This window comes from Panicum hallii, chromosome 3 (genome assembly GCF_002211085.1).
Source record: "Panicum hallii strain FIL2 chromosome 3, PHallii_v3.1, whole genome shotgun sequence".
Classification (NCBI taxonomy): domain Eukaryota; kingdom Viridiplantae; phylum Streptophyta; class Magnoliopsida; order Poales; family Poaceae; genus Panicum; species Panicum hallii.
In genome coordinates, this window is record NC_038044.1 from 9,296,359 (window position 1) to 9,317,146 (window position 20,788).

Below are 20,788 nucleotides of genomic sequence, written 5' to 3' on the forward strand. Positions count from 1 at the left end.
ATCGATGATATGATGATGTTGTGCTTGAAGATATGCACAGTGCATCGTACTGCCCTATTAATAAAGTAATGAAGCCCTGTACCCTCCCAAATGAGAGAGAGAACTGATCGCCGTCTCTCTTGTCAAACCAGCGCCCCTATATTCCCTCAACTGCCACTTTAAAAATGAGTTTTTTTTTCAAATACGCAGAAGAGCTACCACTTTGGATAGTCTGTTACATGTACTGCGCCAATGAATGAGCGAGGACAAAGAACTTCCGGGTTCTGCCAAGTGCCGAGGGGGTGCTTCTTCTGTAGGGCTGAGGGGTTTTTTTGCCCTCGTTTACAAAAGGGAGCCCGGCTGGGGGTGCTGCAGGCCTGGTCTGGCCCATAAAACATCATGTAGCTTCATGATGTGCATAGCTCCAAATCAGCCCAACTAGCTCCTTATCAGTACATCGTTCCAACCCGGGTCCAGCTCCATCCCTGTAATATATGCTTTCTGCTCGTTTGCATGGTCAACGTCAACAAATATGAGTCCCCAATTTCGAGTGGAAATTTAACTGCATCTAATGGAATATTACTGAACTATGTACTGCTCATGATTGAGTTAAAATTAGCAAAGTTAAACTTCCTTTTCTTTCACTTGCATTGCAATAACTCATCGAATTTAGTTTCTTTCATACGGGCTTATAAACAACAAAAAGTTGTCGCAAACAATGGAATATATTTATACAACTTATACCAGTAGAATTGGAAATATCTATAACAATACTTGCAGCCTTAAAAAATTCTAGCTCTAAGAAAAACCAGGAAATAGGTGGAAGCTTTGATTTGATGCTGCTACGGCTGGTCTAATACTAATTATCAGCTTCATTTGGTGCTACTAGCTACATTGTAATTGATGTTGATCTTGGCTGTGATCAGGAGGCCAGTGTTGGTGATAAGGCCGTTGGACCTCCTTGGACTCAGGTGATGCTCCCTGTACATGACACAGTACAACAGAAACAGGTCATCTAAAGTGCTATAGTGAAATACTGATCTCAAAGCACGAAAAAATGTTACTTGAATGGTAACCAGTAACCAACGTATATGATACATGAGTATGAAAAAGGTGTTTTGCAGATTTTGGTATTATATATGCATGAACAGTAGCTTCCAACTCAGTATAGCAGAACAACTGATATTTTGCATTACAAATAGTATAAAAAGCTTACTGCTTCTGTGCTTGCTGATTGGCAGGCAATTATCAATCCTTCCATTTCAGCAGATCTGCGGCCAACCTTCTGCTGCTGCTCCTGTTTCATTGTTCAAGTTGGAATGGAAGTCACGTCACAAGAAGAATAGAGTCCAGGAGTCAATATCCAATATAATGCTGATCAGAACCTGTTAGCTATAATTGCTATACTATTTTCATTTTTCAACAAATGGGTCCAAAATAGACTGAAAAGCACCTGGTTCTTTTCATTTCGGCGAAGGATTGCTGGATAATAGAACCTACTGTCCAGGACGACTGACCTGTCTTGCGCTTCAGGTGATATTGCTGTTGAAACTGTGTTCAATGGAGTACCGACATGGAAAGACATGGTGGGTACTGGTTTTGCATGCAGATCTGATAAGACATTATGCTGTGATGGTACGTGGTGGCTGTCACGCTTTTCTCCTTGATCACCTGCTACCTGACCGCCTACTACACCAACCTGCAAAATCAATCCACAAATGGTAAAGATTCTATGCTTCCTAGAAACTCTTCATTACTGAAATGAATTAGGGTACACGTACGACACATTAGATAGTTGTTGAATTGGAGAAGAATATAGTTGGTGCAGTGTTTAATTTGCTTTATTGTGTTACGTATTAGGCAATTAGCTCCAGACAAGTTGGTCATACACCAAACTAACTGGTCTATTCTCTATGCAATAGTTGAATTATTAACAACATAGCAAAATTTCACTTTTACTAAACAAACATAGAGGGGTGGTGAAAGAAATGGATCCATAGCTGTGCATGAGAATGGACTAGTCTTGCATTAATATTAGCAAACATGAGTGTCTAATGCATACTGATTACACCTAGGGCTAAGCAATACTATTTTTGCTACTTTTCTTCAATGCTAGGAACCTACTGGCCGAACTCCTAATTCCTGAGTGAAGGTAGCATAGTTACCTCATGAGACATCTTGGCAGGAGCAAAGCTGCAATGGCCATCAGCCTGCCGCTGCCGTTTCTGCTGCCGGTGTGGCACCATGGCGACAGTCACCGCTGTGGCATCAGCCGCAAAGCTAGAGAGCACATTCTGCATTGCCTTCGAGGCCTCTGCCACCTTTTCACCATCCATCGTGTGATGTTCCACCGTTGCCGTGGTAGAACGCAGCTGCGTCTGGTAGAAGACCTTGGACACGACCAGTTCTCCGTCCTTCTCCTCCTGGTCGCCGAGGTGGTACTGGTGCATCACCCAGTTGGTCTTCTTCGGTTTCCCTTGTTTTCCGTAGTTACTGTACAGCACCAGGATCTTCTTGCTCCCCTTCTGCCGCCCTCCCACGATCACCGGACGCGTCTTGCCAGTCTTGTGCCACCGTGCCTCGCCAACATCTTCACTGCCATGCGATCCACGCTCTGACTGGATCCTTCTCCTCTTCCTTGTGCCAGTGGTGTAGGCTTTGGATGGCCTGTGGAAGAAGTGCTTGCTGAGGCCATTTCTTGTCACACCTAGTGATCATGATCAAATAGCAAGGTACATAAGCACAAGAGTTCTAACAGTCACGATACATACAGCTTACGAGTCAAATATTTAACGACTGCATAACAACGTAACAAGTCTAGAGAACTAAGCTCTCTGTGGAAGAAAGAAAATATAAAAGTTTAGAGCCCTAGCTGGACATTTGAAAACTTTGGAAGCTCCTTCCGATCCCATTATGAGGGAGGGCGGGCGGATAAAAGTGTGTGACAAGAGCTTTCGATAAACCAGGAATGCCTTTGAAGTCTGAACACACTCAATCAAATGCGGAAAAAGAGAAAAAAGCAAACTTGAAATATTAAAGCATGGTAGATGAAGCACATTAAGATATCAAATGGCACATTCCAGATCCAGAGAGTAATATCAACAGCACCCAATAACAACAAAACCAGATGAATTTTTTCACAGATCATACTCCAAAACTGGTTGTCGTTGATAAAAACATACATTATGGTGTAGTGCTGTGTGAATATACGGCTGTAGGTTTAAGGGTGCGTGTGATCTCTCACCTGGGAGATTCTCAGGATGAGTGTAGCAAATGCCATCATCTCCTTGTATGGTGGGTATAAAGTCATTTATGAGAGGGTGAGCTCTGGAGCCTCCTTCCTCCACCAAGGACGCAAGGTGCTCTATCAGCTCCTGATCTGACGGATCAAACTTGACACCAGCGGGAAGACCAATCATGTCCTTCTTGCAGTCACAAGACAATTAGCAAATAGCCATATGAATGAGAATTCAAAAGAGAGAATCAAACTGTTGCTGTATCGAGTTAAGAATGCTAATTAAAGCTTCACGTGCATTAAGTAGCATATATACCGGATTGCAGTCGAGGCTGTGTCCACAGCTTGGGCAGTGCTGGGAAGCCGAGGTCTGGCTGTCCTTCTTCTCGTCGGTGAGCTCGGAGGTGCCGCAGCTGCTGATCATGGAACCTGAGTGCCCCCTGTTCATGTTGGCTTCATGTGTTCAAGCATGCAGCACGGATCATGTGTCAGTTACTCGGTTGGTGTTAGTAGCTAATATAAGCACAGTCCAAAACAAACGGGAGCCCAGAAATAACAAAGAAAGGAGGGATGTGGAGAAGATCAAATAACAAGATCTAATTAAGTACGTGCAAGTAAAATTGCTGATTGATATCTTCAAGTTTTAATACAAGAGACGGAAAAGAACATTCACCTTATAATTGTGATAATAGGCTCATACTAAAAACCACATGTCACAGGAGAAGGGGCCGGGGGAAATTAAAGGTTGCGCCACGTGATCATCCTCTGATCGATATATTTCCTACCTTTTCTGTTATCAAATTCAAGCTAATCGGACAGTAATTCCACACACACGCAAAACCAGCACTGCAAATAAAGCCTTTAATTCAGCACATGTTGAACGATCTGATAAACTAAAATGGTGTCCGAAATTGACTGCTAGCCGCAGTGCTGCCGACACACCTCTCACCACCTTTAATTTGACTTTTGATGTCTGCATATATGAACAACTTCTAGCTATCTGATTTCAATTTTGAACACACAGATTAATTCCAGTTAGATGAACAAACCATGGAGCACGAGTTCTTCTATCAGTGACAGTATATGGGTGTGTCCCCCTAGAGAAAAGAAAGGGGAAACAGGGAGTTAAATAAATTGAAAACTGCTCGTCAGTGCCTCACTAAGGTGGTCTAGGCGTCTAGCTATGGATTAGGAACCAGATCAAGCCCCAAATCAACCATAACAATCCCGGCCAGCACATATAGGCCTGCTGATCATATCGAGGAAAAGTTGAGGCGCACTGACTGGACGAGAGAGATGGTCCACGGAGAGACAGGGGGAAATATGGAGGTGGAGAAAGAGCTCACATGGCGCGGCGGTGGTTTCCTCGTTCTCGCGATGCAGCTCTCAGATCGCCGCCGCGGCTGCCGGCCGGAGGCAGCAGTACTGGAACCCACCAGGCAGGGAGCGCCAGAAGATGGAAGAAGAAAGAGAAAGGTATAAACGGGAAGAATCTCGTGGGGGGTCTTGTGCCGCCGCTTCCTTGCCACCCAAGCCAACGCAGAGGCTGGAGACCCGGCGCCGGCGGAGCATGAGATCATTGCTGCCGAACGACGCGTCCGGTGGGCCCCATCTGCAGGGACACGAGCAAGGCCGGGGCGTGGGGTCCACCCCGCATGCCCCACTGGACCAAAAGCTTCCTCGGGAAGGCAGGCCGCGGCAGAGCCCGCAACGCACGTGAGCAAACGTGGTGCTGCCGCCTCCTCCCCGCGCGTTTAGACCGCGCCATGCAACGGCCGCGCCAACCTCGAAAATCTCGCAAAAATCGCATTTGAAATAGTTTCAAGAAGCCAAGTCACGAGAATTTACTTTGCCGTGAAATGGAAGCAAGCATTAGGCACGGACACGATCACACGACCGCGTCGGTCAAAACATGAAGACTTACAAGCCATTTGTCAGACTTCACAGCATAAAAAAAAAAAGAAAATCCATCACCAGGTCGCATGATCCAGCATAAAAGCAGAATCCGGGGGGCGTGGTGACCACGCATACCATAACGGGGACCCACTTGCCATCAACAATCAGTTGGGCATCAAGAGGCGCATCCAGCATACCATGAGCTGCAGAGCGTACTGGGAGGTAAAAAGGTCACTGCCTAACAGAAAGATAAGGTATAAAGGTCACTGCCCAACAGAAAGATATCAATAGACGCGTTCTGGACAACTAGCTTCTATGTAACGCAATCTGTACACATTCCGTGGAAACAAATCGAAACAGCACCAATACACCATCACTCGAGTGAGTAATAACTTAAGAATTACCCTAGCTTGGCTGATCATGACAAACCAGAATGTTTGGTGAGTTTGATCACTGTCAACTATTGGCACGTGTGAATGTGACATAGGAGTACAACACATTCATTTTACCAGGTTGCAGATCAGTATCTTGCATAAATGCTTTGCAACTGACAGTCTGACAGTCTCATACTGCAGCACGGTAGTACAAGCCGCCGGCCATGAGCCTCGAGCCTTTCTCCAAACCAGCAAGCAAAGGCATCTCATGCATGCATGCTCATACACTGTCCTGCTTACGCATTTACTACCTGTGACAGAAAAGAAACAACAACCATTAAGTTTGTTAGATTCTGACAGCTCAAAAGCACAATACGTGAGGAAATGCATAGTATTCAAGATTTATAACCCAATAATGTACTATTTCTTTTTGTTACATGGAGTTGTTCAAAAAGAGAAATAATGCCCCAATTAACATCATAGTCTCTGCACTTGGTACAATGCCTCTGCATGCCACTAAAACTAAAACAGTATATAATTGATGTACTCTATATGTCATGGGAAGTCTCAGGCCACGTTTAGATTGCAAATTTGTATAACATTTGGAACTTTTTGCTACTGTAGCGTTTTCGTTTGTATTTGACAAATTTTATCTAATCATGGACTAACTAGGCTTAAAAGATTCATCTCGTGATGTACAATTAAACTGTGCAATTAGTTATTTTTTTTACATACATTTACTGCTTCATGCATGTGTCCCAAAATTGATGTGATGGAGAGAGAGTGTAAAAATTATAACATTTGGAAGCGATCTAAACGGGGCCTCAGTCACATGTACTCGATATGATGGAGGTGGATCACACCCAGCATGTCATCCTCATGTGGAACTGTCAAGTATTCAGTGGCACATGAGGGACTGTCTCCAACAGTTTAGATCGCATCAGCTATCATAAGGAAATAGTTTTAACATAAAATAATTGTAAAAGCAATTTTACCTCAGGAATCTACAATAATTGGAGTTGGCATAGAGGCTTCATCCTTGGATACTTTAGCCATTGCATCTGCATGGATATTACTCAACACAGGCATCTCCTTCTCCCTCCAAATCGCTTGAACCTCATCCGTTCGGAATCTTTGTGTAAATGTCGACTCCTCCAGGGGAGTGGTCACACCATGTGCATACGCCAGTAAACCAGTGTATGCAATCATTGCCCCATTGTCTATACAATAGCGGTCATCAGTTGCGAACAGCCTACCACCTCTTTCTGAGCACATAATCCTCATCATATCTTGTAAACGTTCATTGCAACCAACACCACCAACAATAAGAACGTCCTTTGAATCACAGTGTGCCATGGCACGTTCAGTAATCTCAACAAGCATGGCAAAGACAGTTTCCTGGGAAGTTTATGACTTTCATCAGCGTCGTGCATGACTGATTATTATCCACAAGGAAAAATGAGTTTAAGAGGTACCTGCAGTGAGTAGCATAGGTCCGCAGGAGTGCACTCATTATTTTTAAGCTTTTCAATCGCTGTAGCTTCAATAAAGCTCAATATGCCACTAAATGACACATCCATACCCTTTACAGCATATGGGAGATCAATGAATTTTTCTCCCTTCTTTGCAAGCTGAACAAGGAAAACAAATATGGTACATTAATAAACAGAACAAGGAAGAGAAAAGAATGTGCATTGTAGAAACCACAAAGACATAAATCTGTTGAAAGAAAAACAAATGTCTTCAAAACCAAAAAAGAAAGAGAAAAGCTATTAGGGAGTAGGGACAGGTAATACAATATTGAAGTGGTGATCTGAGTAGGCTGGCCACATAGGAAGTCCTAGGTTGGGAACTAGTCCAGCAAGGCCGCAATCCAAGAAGGCGAGTAGGCAGGCAACACAGTTCTAGATAGGGCAATTGGGTACCAGCAGCTGTAGGCAAGATGAAACTTTTATGACGAAAAGGAATATGCTTCAAACTTGAGTAAGATGAGTCATTTTATGTTACAAATACTAATAAAGAACCATAGAAACCATGATTTTAGGTTTAGAAGTTATCTGAAGGGAAGCTAAGTATACAGTAACCATCCTCTAGGGTCAAGGAAGAATTGAACTGTGCTGGAAGAATATTGAGTTAGCAGCATTTCATTCTTTGATGAAGGGGCGGTACATAGTTTGGCCAAAATTCATGTTTAGCCTATCTCCACCTTCAACTAGTGTATAAGCGGAAGCAGAACCTGAAAATAGGCCAAACCAGTGGGCGCTTCATGGGATTATCCTATAAGTTCAAGCTTCATGGGAGTATATGCTAAGCTGGAGCAAATGGTTCCTGCGCTTATAGGCCTACTATCCCTGCATCTACATGGAAACACACAGCCCCGCCTCAAGGCTATTACTGACGCAGTGATATCCAGCATGGTTACATTCAGTGATGCAGTAACATGTGCTCCCTCCCACTCACATAAATTAGCCCACACAGCCAACCAAACACCATGTCAACATATGCAGCCAAACTTCAAACAGTCAGCCAAACCAATCTCAATTTATCCTAAATGATTGAGAAAAAAAGGAACTTGCATAATCTCAGGATGAAGCTAATTATGATCCCGTACAGATTGAAGTGCTTAAGCAACCAAACAACACATGAATGCACCCAACCTAAACTAGATCATACAACAAATGTGATTTAGCTGTTTATGAAAAGCTAAGTTCTGTTTGGCTGATTGTATGAGATGTCACAACAGCACTGAGATAGTGTTTGGCTGCCTACATGTGCTAGAACTGAAATAACATCATGCCGAAGCTATTGGATGATCAAGTCAGAATTCGATCGAACAGTTTACCTGCTCGATGTTATACCCGGGGCTAGGGTCATTGGAGAGCTCAAGGACCCTGGCAAAGCGGTCGAGGCAGTTCCCAACTGCGATATCGATAGTCTCCCCGAAGATCCTGTACCTCCCCTCGCTGTAGGCGATGACCTGCGTGTTTCCCCCGGAGACGTAGAGCACGACGGGGTCCACGGCCCCCGTGACCGCGCGGCCCATCTCGATGTGCGCGACGCAGTGGTTGACTGCCACGAGCGGCTTCCTCCAGAGTAGGGAGAGCGCGCGGGCGGCCGCGGCGGCAACCTGGAGCGGGCCGCCCATGCCGGGGCCTTTAGTGTAGCAGACGCAGGCGAGGTCGGCGGGGGCGACGCCGGCATCGTCGAGCGCGGCGCGGAGGAGCGGGAGGAGGTGCACCAGGTGGTGCTGCGCGGTCTCCCGGGGAAGGAAGCCGTGGCCCGGCGGGGTCACGTAGGTGTGGCGCGGGTTGGAGAGGATCTCGCCCGAGAGGGAGACCACGCCGATGCCGATCTTGTTGGCCGAGGACTCCAGCCCCAGCGCCAGCGGGCCCGGGGGGCGGCGGCTCGCCGGAGACGGCGACGAGGACATTGCGGCGGCGGCGGCGGCGGCGGTAGGGTTTTGGGGTTTGTGCAAGACGACGAGTGGAGAGGAGAGGAGCCGGGTCGAGTCGAATGCGAAATGCGGAAGTGTAGCGGAAATCGGGCCCATTTGGGCCTATTGAACTTGCTCAATCTAAGGGCCCATGAGCTCAAAATAGGCCCAGTCGTGCGTGTGTGCCTTTGCTTGCTTCTTAGCCTTCTTCCACCTTCGGCTTTCCTCCCTGCTGCTCCCGACGGGGGGACTGCTCGCTCATTTGGAGGGAAAATGGAGAAGGAAACGTTTCTCAGAGCGCCAAAACCCTAGCCGCCTGCCGCCGCGCCCCTCCTCTTTGTCGGCAAAGATGAAGGTCAGGTCAGTGGGAAATGTGAAATTTTTTCTTGTCTGCCCGCTGAATAGCCACCGCCCACCAGCTGACCAGCGTCATTATAACAATCTGGTGAGAGGGTGGTTTGTTGATGCGTAGTTTGCAGAACACATAATCGATCTCAGAACTTATTTTGGTACCTTGTTTGGTCACATATTCTTAACACTGTCTATGTGATCACATGTTTCATTCTAAGACTACTATTTACAGTTTGACAGAAATATGCAAAGTATCACCACCTCTTCTGTTAGTATTTTTTTTTTGTCCATTCAAAGTAGAAAGAATGTGATGGAAGGTCCTATGAGGCTGGAAAGTTGCGTGACTTGACCTTGGTCTGCTTCCCATCTTTATTGACTTGAATCTTGAGCACCGACAGTTTTATCTGACCGTGTGCCCGCGGATTGCAGAAAACACTCAATATTTGGTTGTCAATCGCTCTAGCCTACCCTACTATGATGGCTTCAGAACAGGAATCATGTCTCTTCAAAAAAAAAAGAACAGGAATCATTTATGACTGCCAAGGTGGGTGCATAGCAGTACGCGATTCAAATGAGATTTGTATCGAGATTCATCCGGTTGTGGTGGACATAGAGTGCCAAAAACTACTGTATGCGCTGTTTCAATTCTCATGTTTGCATACCAGGTGCATGTCCATCAGAAATTCAGACTCCGAAAGCTGTTACCGGCTTTGCAGCTGACGACGATCACAGGGTACTCCCATGTATAATATCACTGGGCGTGTGCGATTTCATTTCCCCTGGAGTAATCTTTACAGAAAAGAAAAAAAGGTCAATGGCAAGTTTGCAGCATCCGGAATAGGTTCTACTGGATTCCCTGACCCTGCAGCGCCCCCCGCCCACGGGTACTGAACATCTAGACCAACGGTGACAACAGAAGCAGATGCCATGCTCGTACGTGTTTCTTGCCCGCGTTGCGTCGTTTCTGAACTCTGACCGGCGACAGGGAGGAGGAATGAAGGAAGGAAGCAGCACGGAAGGCCGGCGGCGGCGGCTTGCGGACGGCAGTTGCCTGAATGCTAAGCTGGTCTTCGCTGGACGGCTGGTCGCTTTGCTTGTTTGGTCCCGGGGTCAGGAAAGAAGCTGCTGGTTCCGGTTGGTGGGAGGCGCCGGCGTTTCTCTGCAGCGGCAGCAGAGGGCAGAGTCCCATGGGTTTAGAATTCTCCCCGTCTACGGGTCGCTTTCGTTTGGGTCAAAGTATCACGAGAATTTCTGATACGTGCCTACGCTTATCGCCGTGCATCTGGAGATGCAGAGCGGGGCGGCGGGTTGGTGCGCCTTGACATTTGGTTCGATCTCCAGCAAAAAGATACGGGCGCACGGATGGATCAGTGTTGTGCTGCGAGACGGGTCCTGAAAAAAGAACAGAGTAAAATGACGCGTGGTTCCTCTGACCTCAACCGCATTCTTTTTTCTACACTTTCTTGCATGTGGGGGATTGAATACTTACCCTCAAATTTGTTATTAGAGAGAGAGAGAGAGAGAGAGAGAGAGAGAGAGAACAGTTTGCCCTGGAAATGGTAAAAGGTTCCTATTTTGATATGCGTGCTGCAATTTTTACAAATTATTTAGCTGTGTATTGACAATCTAAAGTATGTAAAGGGACATTCTTCAACCAGGGAGACAAGGACATGTGCAAGGAACGTGAAGGTGACGCCTCCTACTAAAGCATGAAAATGTCATGTTAATTGTTCAGCATCACAGTTTCCAGATCGGCCACCAAACCATCACGTTTTTCTTCTTTCTTTGTTTTCTTATTGTAACATTTAGTGCATCGCTAGCTGCCCTAGCCACGGAGAATATGTGGCATTCTACAGTTCGTCCAACTGCATAGTGCTGGGCCTGCTGGGGGACACGGCCGAATTAGCTCAAAATGGCCTCCGATCCACGGAGCTTTGAGTGGCATGCACAGTGACACATATATGTTTCTAAGGAACATGAGAAACATGAGAATTTTCCAACGAAGAAAGCTCTCATGGGTCGAGACGGCGGAACTAGAACGAAAGAAGACACTTGGCAGCGGAGGAAAGGCTTCTGGTTTCTCCATTTCTACTCTCTTTCTCCTGCTTAAGGTATTGCCAAAATTCCTGCAGTCACTTTCAAATGAGCGCTGCCCCTTTTTAACAATTGTAGGTGTCAGCTTCGTTTCATTTTGTACTTGAGGTGCATATAAAAAATTTATTTTGAATTTCTGCCGTGAATATACATATAATATTTAGCATGAGTCACTCAATAATTTACTTTGCAGTGGGTTCAATAACTAGTTTAATATGGCTCAGTGAGTTGAATTTCTGCTGTTAATATAATTCGTTTAATATTGCCTCAGTGGGTTCAATCAATTCTAAGATGGGAAACATCGTTGACGTTTACGTGCCTTCCAATGAGCAACCATTAACCTAGAACCACAAAGAGGCAAGCTTTGCTTGTCCTCGGCTATCCCTAATTTTCTAATAGGCAAAAGCCTACCAGTCATTTAATTAGTTAGACCACTAGCATAATCCAAGCAACTGTGTTTGTTTTAGCTGAACTCCTCCATAGGAATACATGCATAAACAAGAAACTTGTAGCCTCGGTCTCTAATATACTCCGTCCCCTAGCCGAAGAATCTTACAAGAACTTTGTGTTCTCATTTGCAACGGTGGCGTGTCGCCGCAAGCGTATAAAAACAAGGGAACCAATCAAAATGCTATGTCACGAAAGAAAATGCTCCTACAACAATTGCTTTCAAAATAGTATATTAACTAACATAAACAGTCCAACAAGTTGATGGCATGAGGACATATTCAGTGGAGTAAATAGTGTAGGGCATTTAAAATTCCGAAGAAAAGTTTTGTTTGGTGAGTGCAAGGCACTGCAGTTTTGTTAGTAGAAGAAGCACAGGTTAAATGGCCGGTTAAGTAACAACAAGAAATATTATACAAGATGAAGGGATTTTTTTTTTGTTGACCAACCTAATGATAGCAACATCATGTGCATGCTATGACAATACAGGAGTATGTATGGTTCTTTTGGTTGTATAGAAATCATGTTGGTGGTAAACTCTGATCAAATCTTAATTTGCCTCGAGTCATGAATGAAAAAGAATTCAATAAATGAGCCTTTCTCTTTAGAATTATATATATATATCCACGTCTGTAACAGTATTAGAAAATAGAGAACATGTAACAGCCGACCAAAATGATTGTTCCTGGTCGTGTAGAGGAGGCACTAAGAAACAGTGGACGTGAAGAGACCTTTTCAGATTATGTGCGTCTTGGTGTCTACGCCTTCTTATTATTATTTCATTATGTTAAAGCATTTCCTCCGAAACAAACTATTGGTCATCAAGAAGATGTTTGTACAAAATACTACTAGATTATACTTAGATGTCAAAAATAGGCATTGGGTTGTGTATTAGTGCGGATTCGCTTTTGGATGCTAATACTTCATGTATTTAATTCAAATATTCCGACATGCGAATAAAAATTTATCAATGAAATGGTTCAGGTGGTGCCGCCTCGCCTTGTTGTTTCATCAAAAGAAATTTATTTATCCCAAGCATGTAATTTGTGGGCATAGATTGGTGTCAATTTACCTTTCCCCATTTGATAACCTTCCTTTGGAGTTTGATAGCTTATAGCCACAATCAAACAAATGGTCTTGGAGTAATTAGTTACACCTAGTTTTGCATGGATATAATCAAAGGATCGACGGATCTTGGAGACAAATTTGGAGTACGCTTCTGTTTCTTCTTAAATTGTCTATTTGAAGGGGACAAATGTTTATAATGCATGGAGCACTTCCAAAACATAAACAAAGCATCTGCATATTCTCATTCCTAGTAGAACTATGTACGGTATAGGCACCTCCAGCAAACTTGGCGTTCTCTTGTTTTCTTCTTCGCTGGCTTTGTTTGAAGAAAACCACAGCGTCTCCAAGGTATCAAGAGAAGAAGATCCTTATTCGAGTCAAAGGGCACATGCTCTGTCTTCTCCTGGGCTCTCTGGGTTCTCCTGTATTCATCGTCTACCCAAGGTATTCATTCTCTAGAACCCGCATAAGATTAAAAGTAGTGCAATAGTGTCAGCACAATATATTATATCGCATCCTAGACCCTGAATTGATTTTGATGTAGAGGAAGTGTATGATACCTCTAATGACAAACTTTAGAGCATATATAATCTCTCAAAATTCAAAGAAACACATCAAGGCCAAATTATTCAACTTGTTAAAGTTTTCTTTGACAAAAATCATTTTAATGCTAGGGGTATCATCTTTGGACTCCGTGAAAGGAATCAGGCTGGTGGTTTCTAGCTTTGGCTTTTGATGCCACGATTCAAAGTGAAGACATGAAACAAACATCGGAATCGGAATCGGAATGATTAAAAGACACCCCTGTTTAGCCTCCTCCCGGCGCTTCACGTCTGAAAAATCAACGCGTGTCGATCAGCGAGTGAGGGAAGAGAGCGCGAAGGGGTATCGCAAAGAGAGTGCGAGGAACGTATCGCAATTTGCTGCTGACCCCGCCTCGATTACCGTGCAATGCCCATCCAAATAAAAAGATGTTCTTTTCCCAAACCAAATATCCAAATTAAATTTCAATTGCACTGTTGCGTTTCTTAAGTTGAGATCTTCAAAACTAGACCACACTTACCTATATTTAAATAATATTTTTTTTATTCCAAAATAATTTTTTCTAAAATATTATATCTTATTCTGGAACATTTTCTTATTTTCAGACCAACTAAGTACATTCAAAACATTTTTTCTGTTGAACATTTTATTTGTTTTCAAACAATATCATGTTTCGTAGCACTAGTTGTTCCTGTAGTATATGATTTGTGCATGCAGCAGCATAGCAGCCGATCTCGCGCGCTGAGAATAGAAGTCCCTGGAAAAAAGCAGGGCTGCAGCGGCTGGTCAGAAGGCACGTGGTAGACACCACCTTGTCTCGTCCTACCCCTCGCCTTCTCCTCCGTTCCTCTCTCACCCAACTGCTCTCTCTCTCTACTCTTTCCTATCACTCAAATTTCTACCGCTGCTCAGATCCGCCGTGGCTGACGAAGGGCGCCACACTGCGGAAGAGGTCGCCGTGCCACCCGTCGCCACTTGAGGGCACCATCAAAACCGTGCTGGGTGGCGGTGGAGGTGGCCAACGGCAACATCAGCCACATGGTCGATGGTCGGAAGACCGTGCTGCTCCCAGCACGCCGGCGTCATAAACCTCAAGGGACTCAACCACCTTGTACTTGATGTCTAGGTATATACCCACCATCTATTTGGCAACGGTTGATGATAGATAGTTTATTCATCAGGTGTTTGATGGTTAAGATGACGAACAAGATTCCTAATGGATAGAACAAGTACTGATGATGTTTTTTGTTAGCATATACTATGATTTTGTGATAGATTTTTTCTATGACATATATCTTTCATCCGAAATAGGTAGAACAAGCGGTTGTTGCCTTTCATTGATTTCTTTTATTGATTTGCGTAAATTCAGCTGTCTAATACTTATATTTGATTGTTCAAATGATAGGGCGCGCGAATGTTCCAGTGCCCTGAGCATCTCCAAGAGACTTTTTATATCTTTAGGAATAGAGATTTTGGTAAAAAAAATTACCCTCAAATAGTTTCTTTAATTGGATATCTAAATATAGATTTTCTCTATTCCGGATTTCTCGCTAGCCAAGGATGGAGAGCGAAAATTGCTCTCTATATTGTGTACCAGATATAGAAAAGCTGTTGGAGAATATAAAGATATAGAAAATAATTTTTACTCAAATGACTCTCTAAATCATTTAGAGAGTAGATTTAAGAAAGGTTTTTAGAGATGCTCTAACCCTCCTGAATAAAATAAAATTCAGTCTTAGCCGCTCTTAAATTTGTATACCCAAGTTGAATATGAATCATAAGAACCCACTTGAATAACGAAATTCACTAATGTCTACTCAATTTTTCTCTCCCCAAATTAAATCAGGTCCAAGTTGACACCGGAATTCATTGGACTATTGGCGTCATGGGAGGACCGGGCAGCAAGGCCAAGGCGGGCAGGCCTGTTTCTTCGGCGGCGGCGGCGGCTCCCTTCGCTTGCAGCCTCCATTTAATTAATTTGACTTCAAGCTTGATGGCTGCGTGATTGACCAATGGGGCCCCATGGGTCACCCTTGCCACGCCTTACCATTGCGGGTCCGCCGCCCGCCGTGCTTCCTCGTTGGGTTTAATTTGTCCACGTGATTAATCGCTGTCCGGGTCAAAACAAAGATGAATTCTTCTGGAGTTTAGCAGAATTTCCTATAGGAAACACTTTCCTATGTGTAAATGTATACTACCTCCGTTTTTGAGCATGTAGCGTCGAGTACGATATGATTAGTTCATGTTTGAACTAAAATATCATATATTTAATAACGAAGATTATATGTAATATTTCGTATACAAATTCAATGCTTGTTTTTATGTGAAAGATATGATAAAGAGAAATACACATTTACTCGATGTGACTATAATTTTTCACGCCAAATGTAACTACATTATAATATTATATATGTTCAGATAGACAATTGAAATAAAATTTTAAATTAATGATTAACACTAAAGACATTTTATCACATTTTCAGGAACACCATATATTTATGAAGGATGCGAATATGAATTAGTACATTATTACATAGTCACTTCAACTAGCTATATTAAAATTTACCTCCTGTTAAATTTTTTTTATCTCTATGTTGTCTTCTTTCTAACATGCCAATGAGGCTTCAAACATGCCCGTCGGTAGTGAATTACCTGTAATAACTTCATCAATCTTGATATTTGCCTAGCCTAGTCTCTCGGCATTTGCCAAAATAAGTTACATATACACATAACAATTCAGGTAATGCCACATTTTTCTAGTTAACATTAAGTCAATGATGAATAAATGATTTATGTGATTTTTCCGACATACTTCACAAAGGATTTTGAAGGGTCCAAAAATTTATACATTTTCTGATTAATTCTTAATGGCTCGAAAAATCTTACAATGCTTATATAGGAAATAACGTCCGGGAGATTTGCTGGTGCCACATTTTCTTGTCACCAATAAGACATCAATGAGTAAATTGTTCAGTCTAGTTGTACCGTGTAATTTCAAAAAAAAATTCACAAAGTGGTTTGAAGCGTCCAATTTTCATCTATTTTTAATAATTGTTTAGATTAGAAGAAAGAACAAACAACGGGAGAAAAAGAATCGAGCTGAGAATCCGAGGGCCGAAACCCACGCGCTCTCCGACTCCAGATACCGAAAATACCGACTCCCGCCGTTTTGTCCTGCACGCGCTCGCCGCAAACGCACCACTGCCCCCCTTCCCTCCCGGCTATATAAATCGGGCTCTCGATTGCTCGCCTTCTCACACCAATCCCAAGTCTCGCAAGAACAAGAATCTTTCAGTCCTCGCCCCCGGCAATTCCGACGAATTCGATCTCGGATAGTCACTCTCCTCCAATCGATCGGTCAGTCGTCCCGGTCCTGTTTCCTTGATACTGTGCTGCGATCGATGGAGACCGCCACCGTCGTCGTCGCGCCGGCTCCCGTGGCCATCACGCCGCCGCCGCAGCGCAAGCTTATGGAATTGAAGTCTTCCTTTGCCCCCGCGGCGAAGTCGTCGCCGGCGAGGAAGGCCAAGCCGGCCAAGAAGAAGCTCGCCGGCGGCAGCGGCGGGTACGTCCTCGAGGACGTCCCGCACCTCACCGACTACCTCCCGGAGCTCAAGGTGAGTCTTCTTCTTCACAGAAAGAGTAACCAAAAAGATTTCTTTGTTAACCATTAGATTGGTTTTGCTAATGTTCTTGATCTGCTGTTCATCTGCAGAGCTACCCGAACCCCCTGCAAGACCACCCTGCCTACTCTGTTGTCAAGTAAGTAATAATCTGATCCCCTTCGATTCTGTTTTTTGATTCTTGCGCCAAATTCGGTTCCAGTTTCGATCGGTTTGCTCAATCGTGTTGCTGTTCCGATCGCGCAGGCAGTACTTCGTGAACCCGGACGACACGGTGGCGAAGAAGATCGTGGTGCACAAGAGCAGCGCGCGGGGGACGCACTTCCGGCGCGCCGGCCCGCGGCAGCGCGTCTACTTCCAGCCGGGCGAGGTGACGGCGGCGATCGTCACCTGCGGCGGGCTCTGCCCGGGCCTCAACACGGTCATCCGCGAGCTCGTCTGCGGCCTCCACGACATGTACGGCGTGGCCAGCGTGCTGGGCATCGAGGGCGGCTACAAGGGCTTCTACGCGCGCAACACCGTGGAGCTGACGCCGCGGTCCGTGAACGACATCCACAAGCGCGGCGGCACGGTGCTGGGTACCTCCCGCGGCGGGCAGGACACGGCCAAGATCGTGGACAGCATCCAGGACCGCGGGATCGACCAGGTGTACATCATCGGCGGCGACGGCACGCAGAAGGGCGCGGCGTCGATACACGAGGAGGTGCAGCGCCGCGGGCTCAAGTGCGCGGTGGTCGGCGTGCCCAAGACCATCGACAACGACATCGCTGTGATCGACAAGTCGTTCGGGTTCGACACCGCCGTGGAGGAGGCGCAGCGCGCCATCAACGCGGCGCACGTCGAGGCCGAGAGCGCCGAGAACGGCATCGGCGTCGTCAAGCTCATGGGCCGGAACAGCGGCTTCATCGCCATGTACGCCACGCTCGCCAGCCGCGACGTCGACTGCTGCCTCATCCCGGAGTCGCCCTTCTACCTCGAGGGCAAGGGCGGCCTCCTCGAGTTCGTCGAGAGGCGCCTCCGCGACAACGGCCACATGGTCATCGTCGTGGCCGAGGGCGCCGGCCAGGACCTGATCGCCAGGAGCATGCACCTGGCCGACACCCACGACGCCTCCGGCAACAAGGTGCTCCTCGACGTCGGCCTCTGGCTCTCCCAGAAGATCAAGGAGCACTTCAAGAGGAAGCCCAACTTCCCCATCACGCTCAAGTACATCGACCCGACCTACATGATCCGCGCCGTGCCGTCCAACGCCTCCGACAACGTCTACTGCACGCTGCTGGCGCACAGCGCCCTCCACGGCGCCATGGCGGGCTACACCGGCTTCACCGTCGCGCCGGTGAACGGCAGGCACGCCTACATCCCCTTCTACGTGAGTGCCTCCCATCCAAGTACCATTAGCTAGCATTTGTTCCGTCCTCCATGAATTTTTCCTCAAAAACTATGAGCAGTGAACTAACAGCCGATTGGCATGAAAATTGCAGAGGATCACCGAGAAGCAGAACAAGGTGGTGATCACGGACCGGATGTGGGCGCGGGTGCTGTGCTCGACGAACCAGCCGTGCTTCCTGACGCACGAGGACGTGGAGGGGGCGGGGCAGGAGGAGGAGGAGCCGCACCTGTCGCTCGTCGAGGGCGAGAACGCGCTGGTCAGGAGCCCGTCGATGTGCAACGGCAATGGCCACCGCTGCAGTGGCGCCGCCTGAAAATGCAAGGCGCAGGGTCAATTCATTCACATGTTGATGTAAAATTAATGGTCCAGATCAATGTGGTTGTGATTGTAGGTTTCCTTCATAACTTCCTTTTGTTCATTCTTTGGGTTGATGTTATAATGGTATTGCCAAGAGCCTACTAGAGGAGAACAACTAGTTGCAAGATTTCCACGATTTATGCGGTGTTCATGGCGCAACTTTAAAAAAAATTCACAAGAGTAACTTGTTATCATTCGGTATGTATGGCACTGTGGCCGTGCAATAGAAGTATCCTTAACCAGTATTCAGCCCATCGGATCTGGTCAAATTTTCAGAAGGAACCGATAAGACCGGTAGTCCGAAAACCGCCTGGAATTTTCAAATTTGAATGAAATGTGAAAATTTTGAATGAGTTTCATTAGGATTACAAGTACGAGGATTTACCAGTGGTGACGGATAGTAACAAAATTTGCCAATTTTATGACGGAATACTGAACACTGCCCTTAACCATGGTAGCACAACATATGGAGCAAATGGAAGACCAAAGTCTGCTAGTAGCTAGAGATCATCTTATCTTATTGGAGCTTTTTTTAAACTTCCACATGAAGCCATCTAGGATCCTAGGTGGCTTCACGTGGAAGCTCGGATCCTAGGTGGACGCTCTAAAAAAATTGAGAAATTCTATTTTCTCACAAAAATTAGAAATATTCGGACATCAATCCGACAACCCTAAAATCTGTTATCTTTTCTAATAAATTACCCACATCTATCATTATTAAAGTGCACCAATATAAAATTCTAAATTACTATATCTATCATTATTAATATATTATTTATATTATTGTTTATATAAAAATACTACCCATGATATGTGTCACCATGTATTCATGTATAATGGAAGAGATAAGAATACTAATTCACAAATAAATAATTTAATTAAATATATATCTAACACACATGGAGGTGTGATGCAAAATAATCTATTGCAACTAGATAATTATAAATATGTATTTTAGAGTATGTGTTAGAATATTTAATAGATGAAAGAGGATGTGAGATAGATAAGTATAATTATTAGCTTATATTAATTCTAATTAGCCCGTGTAGGAGCACGAGTTGATAGGCTAGTTCATGCGTAAAAAGAGGCACGCAGAACCGTCTTCCTTTGTGGTGGATTGAAGAGGGGAGAGTTGGGGGTGCGAGTGGGGAAGCAGAGATATAGGAGCCGCAGTGGGCGAGTGAGGCACTAATACACAAACACTTATATCGAACGTCTTTGTTATGGATCGCTTGGAACGGTGCAATATATATTTTCTATCAAGATTTATAACATGGCCCATGCTCGTCACGGTCCCTCGTTCGGTAGATTTGTTCGCGGGAGGTCGCTGCGGTCATCTACTCATGTTGACGCTTCATTTATACATCAACGCAATGCAATGTTATTTGTCTCTAGCGGATGTTTTGATGCTGTTGTTTGTTTCTCTAGCGGATGCTTTATTGCCACCATCGTCTTGGCGGAAGCTTTGCCGCCATCGTCTCTGTTGGGTGGATACTTGGCCGCCACTGCCAGGCTAATGGACGGATGTTTTGCCATCGTGTTATACTTGATGTCTATTTGCTACTTACTTGGTGGTTTTGTAACTTCGCGCTAGGAGGGTTCTCTCATAGCTGCGTTGTTGTTCTTCCTCTTAATGTAAAACGTGCATAAGCACGTTCGCTAAAACATGATCCATGCGAGATAAAAATGAAATATCTTTGTGTGGAGCCGTGGGAGAGAAACCAAATCTTCCTACAAGGATGGAGTACTGTAGAAGTCTGGAAGCGAACATTCAAATCTTATTCACCACAAAGATGAAGCTGCGCTGGCCGCTGGTGGTTGCGGACCTGCCGTGCTAGATCGGAGAACGCGAGCGGGCACAAGAGGTTGAAAAAGACAAGAGGAAGCAAAACGTTCCTCAAAAGTAACCTAGATTCAACATTTTTATTTCCTTTTAGCCATCCATTACCCCATACACATTCAAATCACACAACCCCTTCTTCTACTCTCTCTCTCTCT

At 45.2% G+C, this 20,788-nt stretch overlaps 3 protein-coding genes across 6 annotated transcripts; 1 reads left to right on the forward strand and 2 right to left on the reverse strand.

Annotated features, from left to right (window-relative positions):
• Positions 1–685: 685 nt before the first annotated feature.
• Positions 686–4,689, reverse strand: LOC112886852 (NAC domain-containing protein 73-like). 4 transcript variants are annotated; one of them, XM_025952865.1, is made up of 7 exons: positions 4,561–4,689; positions 3,531–3,667; positions 3,224–3,401; positions 2,145–2,686; positions 1,433–1,678; positions 1,196–1,276; positions 686–960 (listed from the first exon to the last, which is right to left on the reverse strand). In XM_025952865.1, exons 2-7 carry the CDS (start codon positions 3,660–3,662, stop codon positions 865–867), a joined length of 1,275 nt encoding a protein of 424 aa, XP_025808650.1. In that variant the 5' UTR covers positions 3,663–3,667; positions 4,561–4,689; the 3' UTR covers positions 686–864. The 4 variants fall into 4 exon arrangements, with proteins under 4 accessions (XP_025808650.1, XP_025808651.1, XP_025808648.1 ...); XM_025952866.1 differs by having other exon boundaries at positions 1,497–1,678; positions 3,224–3,404; XM_025952863.1 differs by having other exon boundaries at positions 3,224–3,404.
• Positions 4,690–5,326: 637 nt separating this feature from the next.
• Positions 5,327–8,988, reverse strand: LOC112883914 (probable tRNA N6-adenosine threonylcarbamoyltransferase). The gene is made up of 4 exons (XM_025949181.1): positions 8,327–8,988; positions 6,960–7,115; positions 6,480–6,882; positions 5,327–5,795 (listed from the first exon to the last, which is right to left on the reverse strand). Exons 1-3 carry the CDS (start codon positions 8,912–8,914, stop codon positions 6,481–6,483), a joined length of 1,146 nt encoding a protein of 381 aa, XP_025804966.1. The 5' UTR covers positions 8,915–8,988; the 3' UTR covers positions 5,327–5,795; position 6,480.
• Positions 8,989–16,711: 7,723 nt separating this feature from the next.
• Positions 16,712–18,894, forward strand: LOC112886841 (ATP-dependent 6-phosphofructokinase 6-like). Its single transcript, XM_025952852.1, has 4 exons — positions 16,712–17,037; positions 17,136–17,182; positions 17,290–18,412; positions 18,525–18,894. Exons 1-4 carry the CDS (start codon positions 16,822–16,824, stop codon positions 18,744–18,746), a joined length of 1,608 nt encoding a protein of 535 aa, XP_025808637.1. The 5' UTR covers positions 16,712–16,821; the 3' UTR covers positions 18,747–18,894.
• The last annotated feature ends 1,894 nt before the right edge of the window (positions 18,895–20,788 follow it).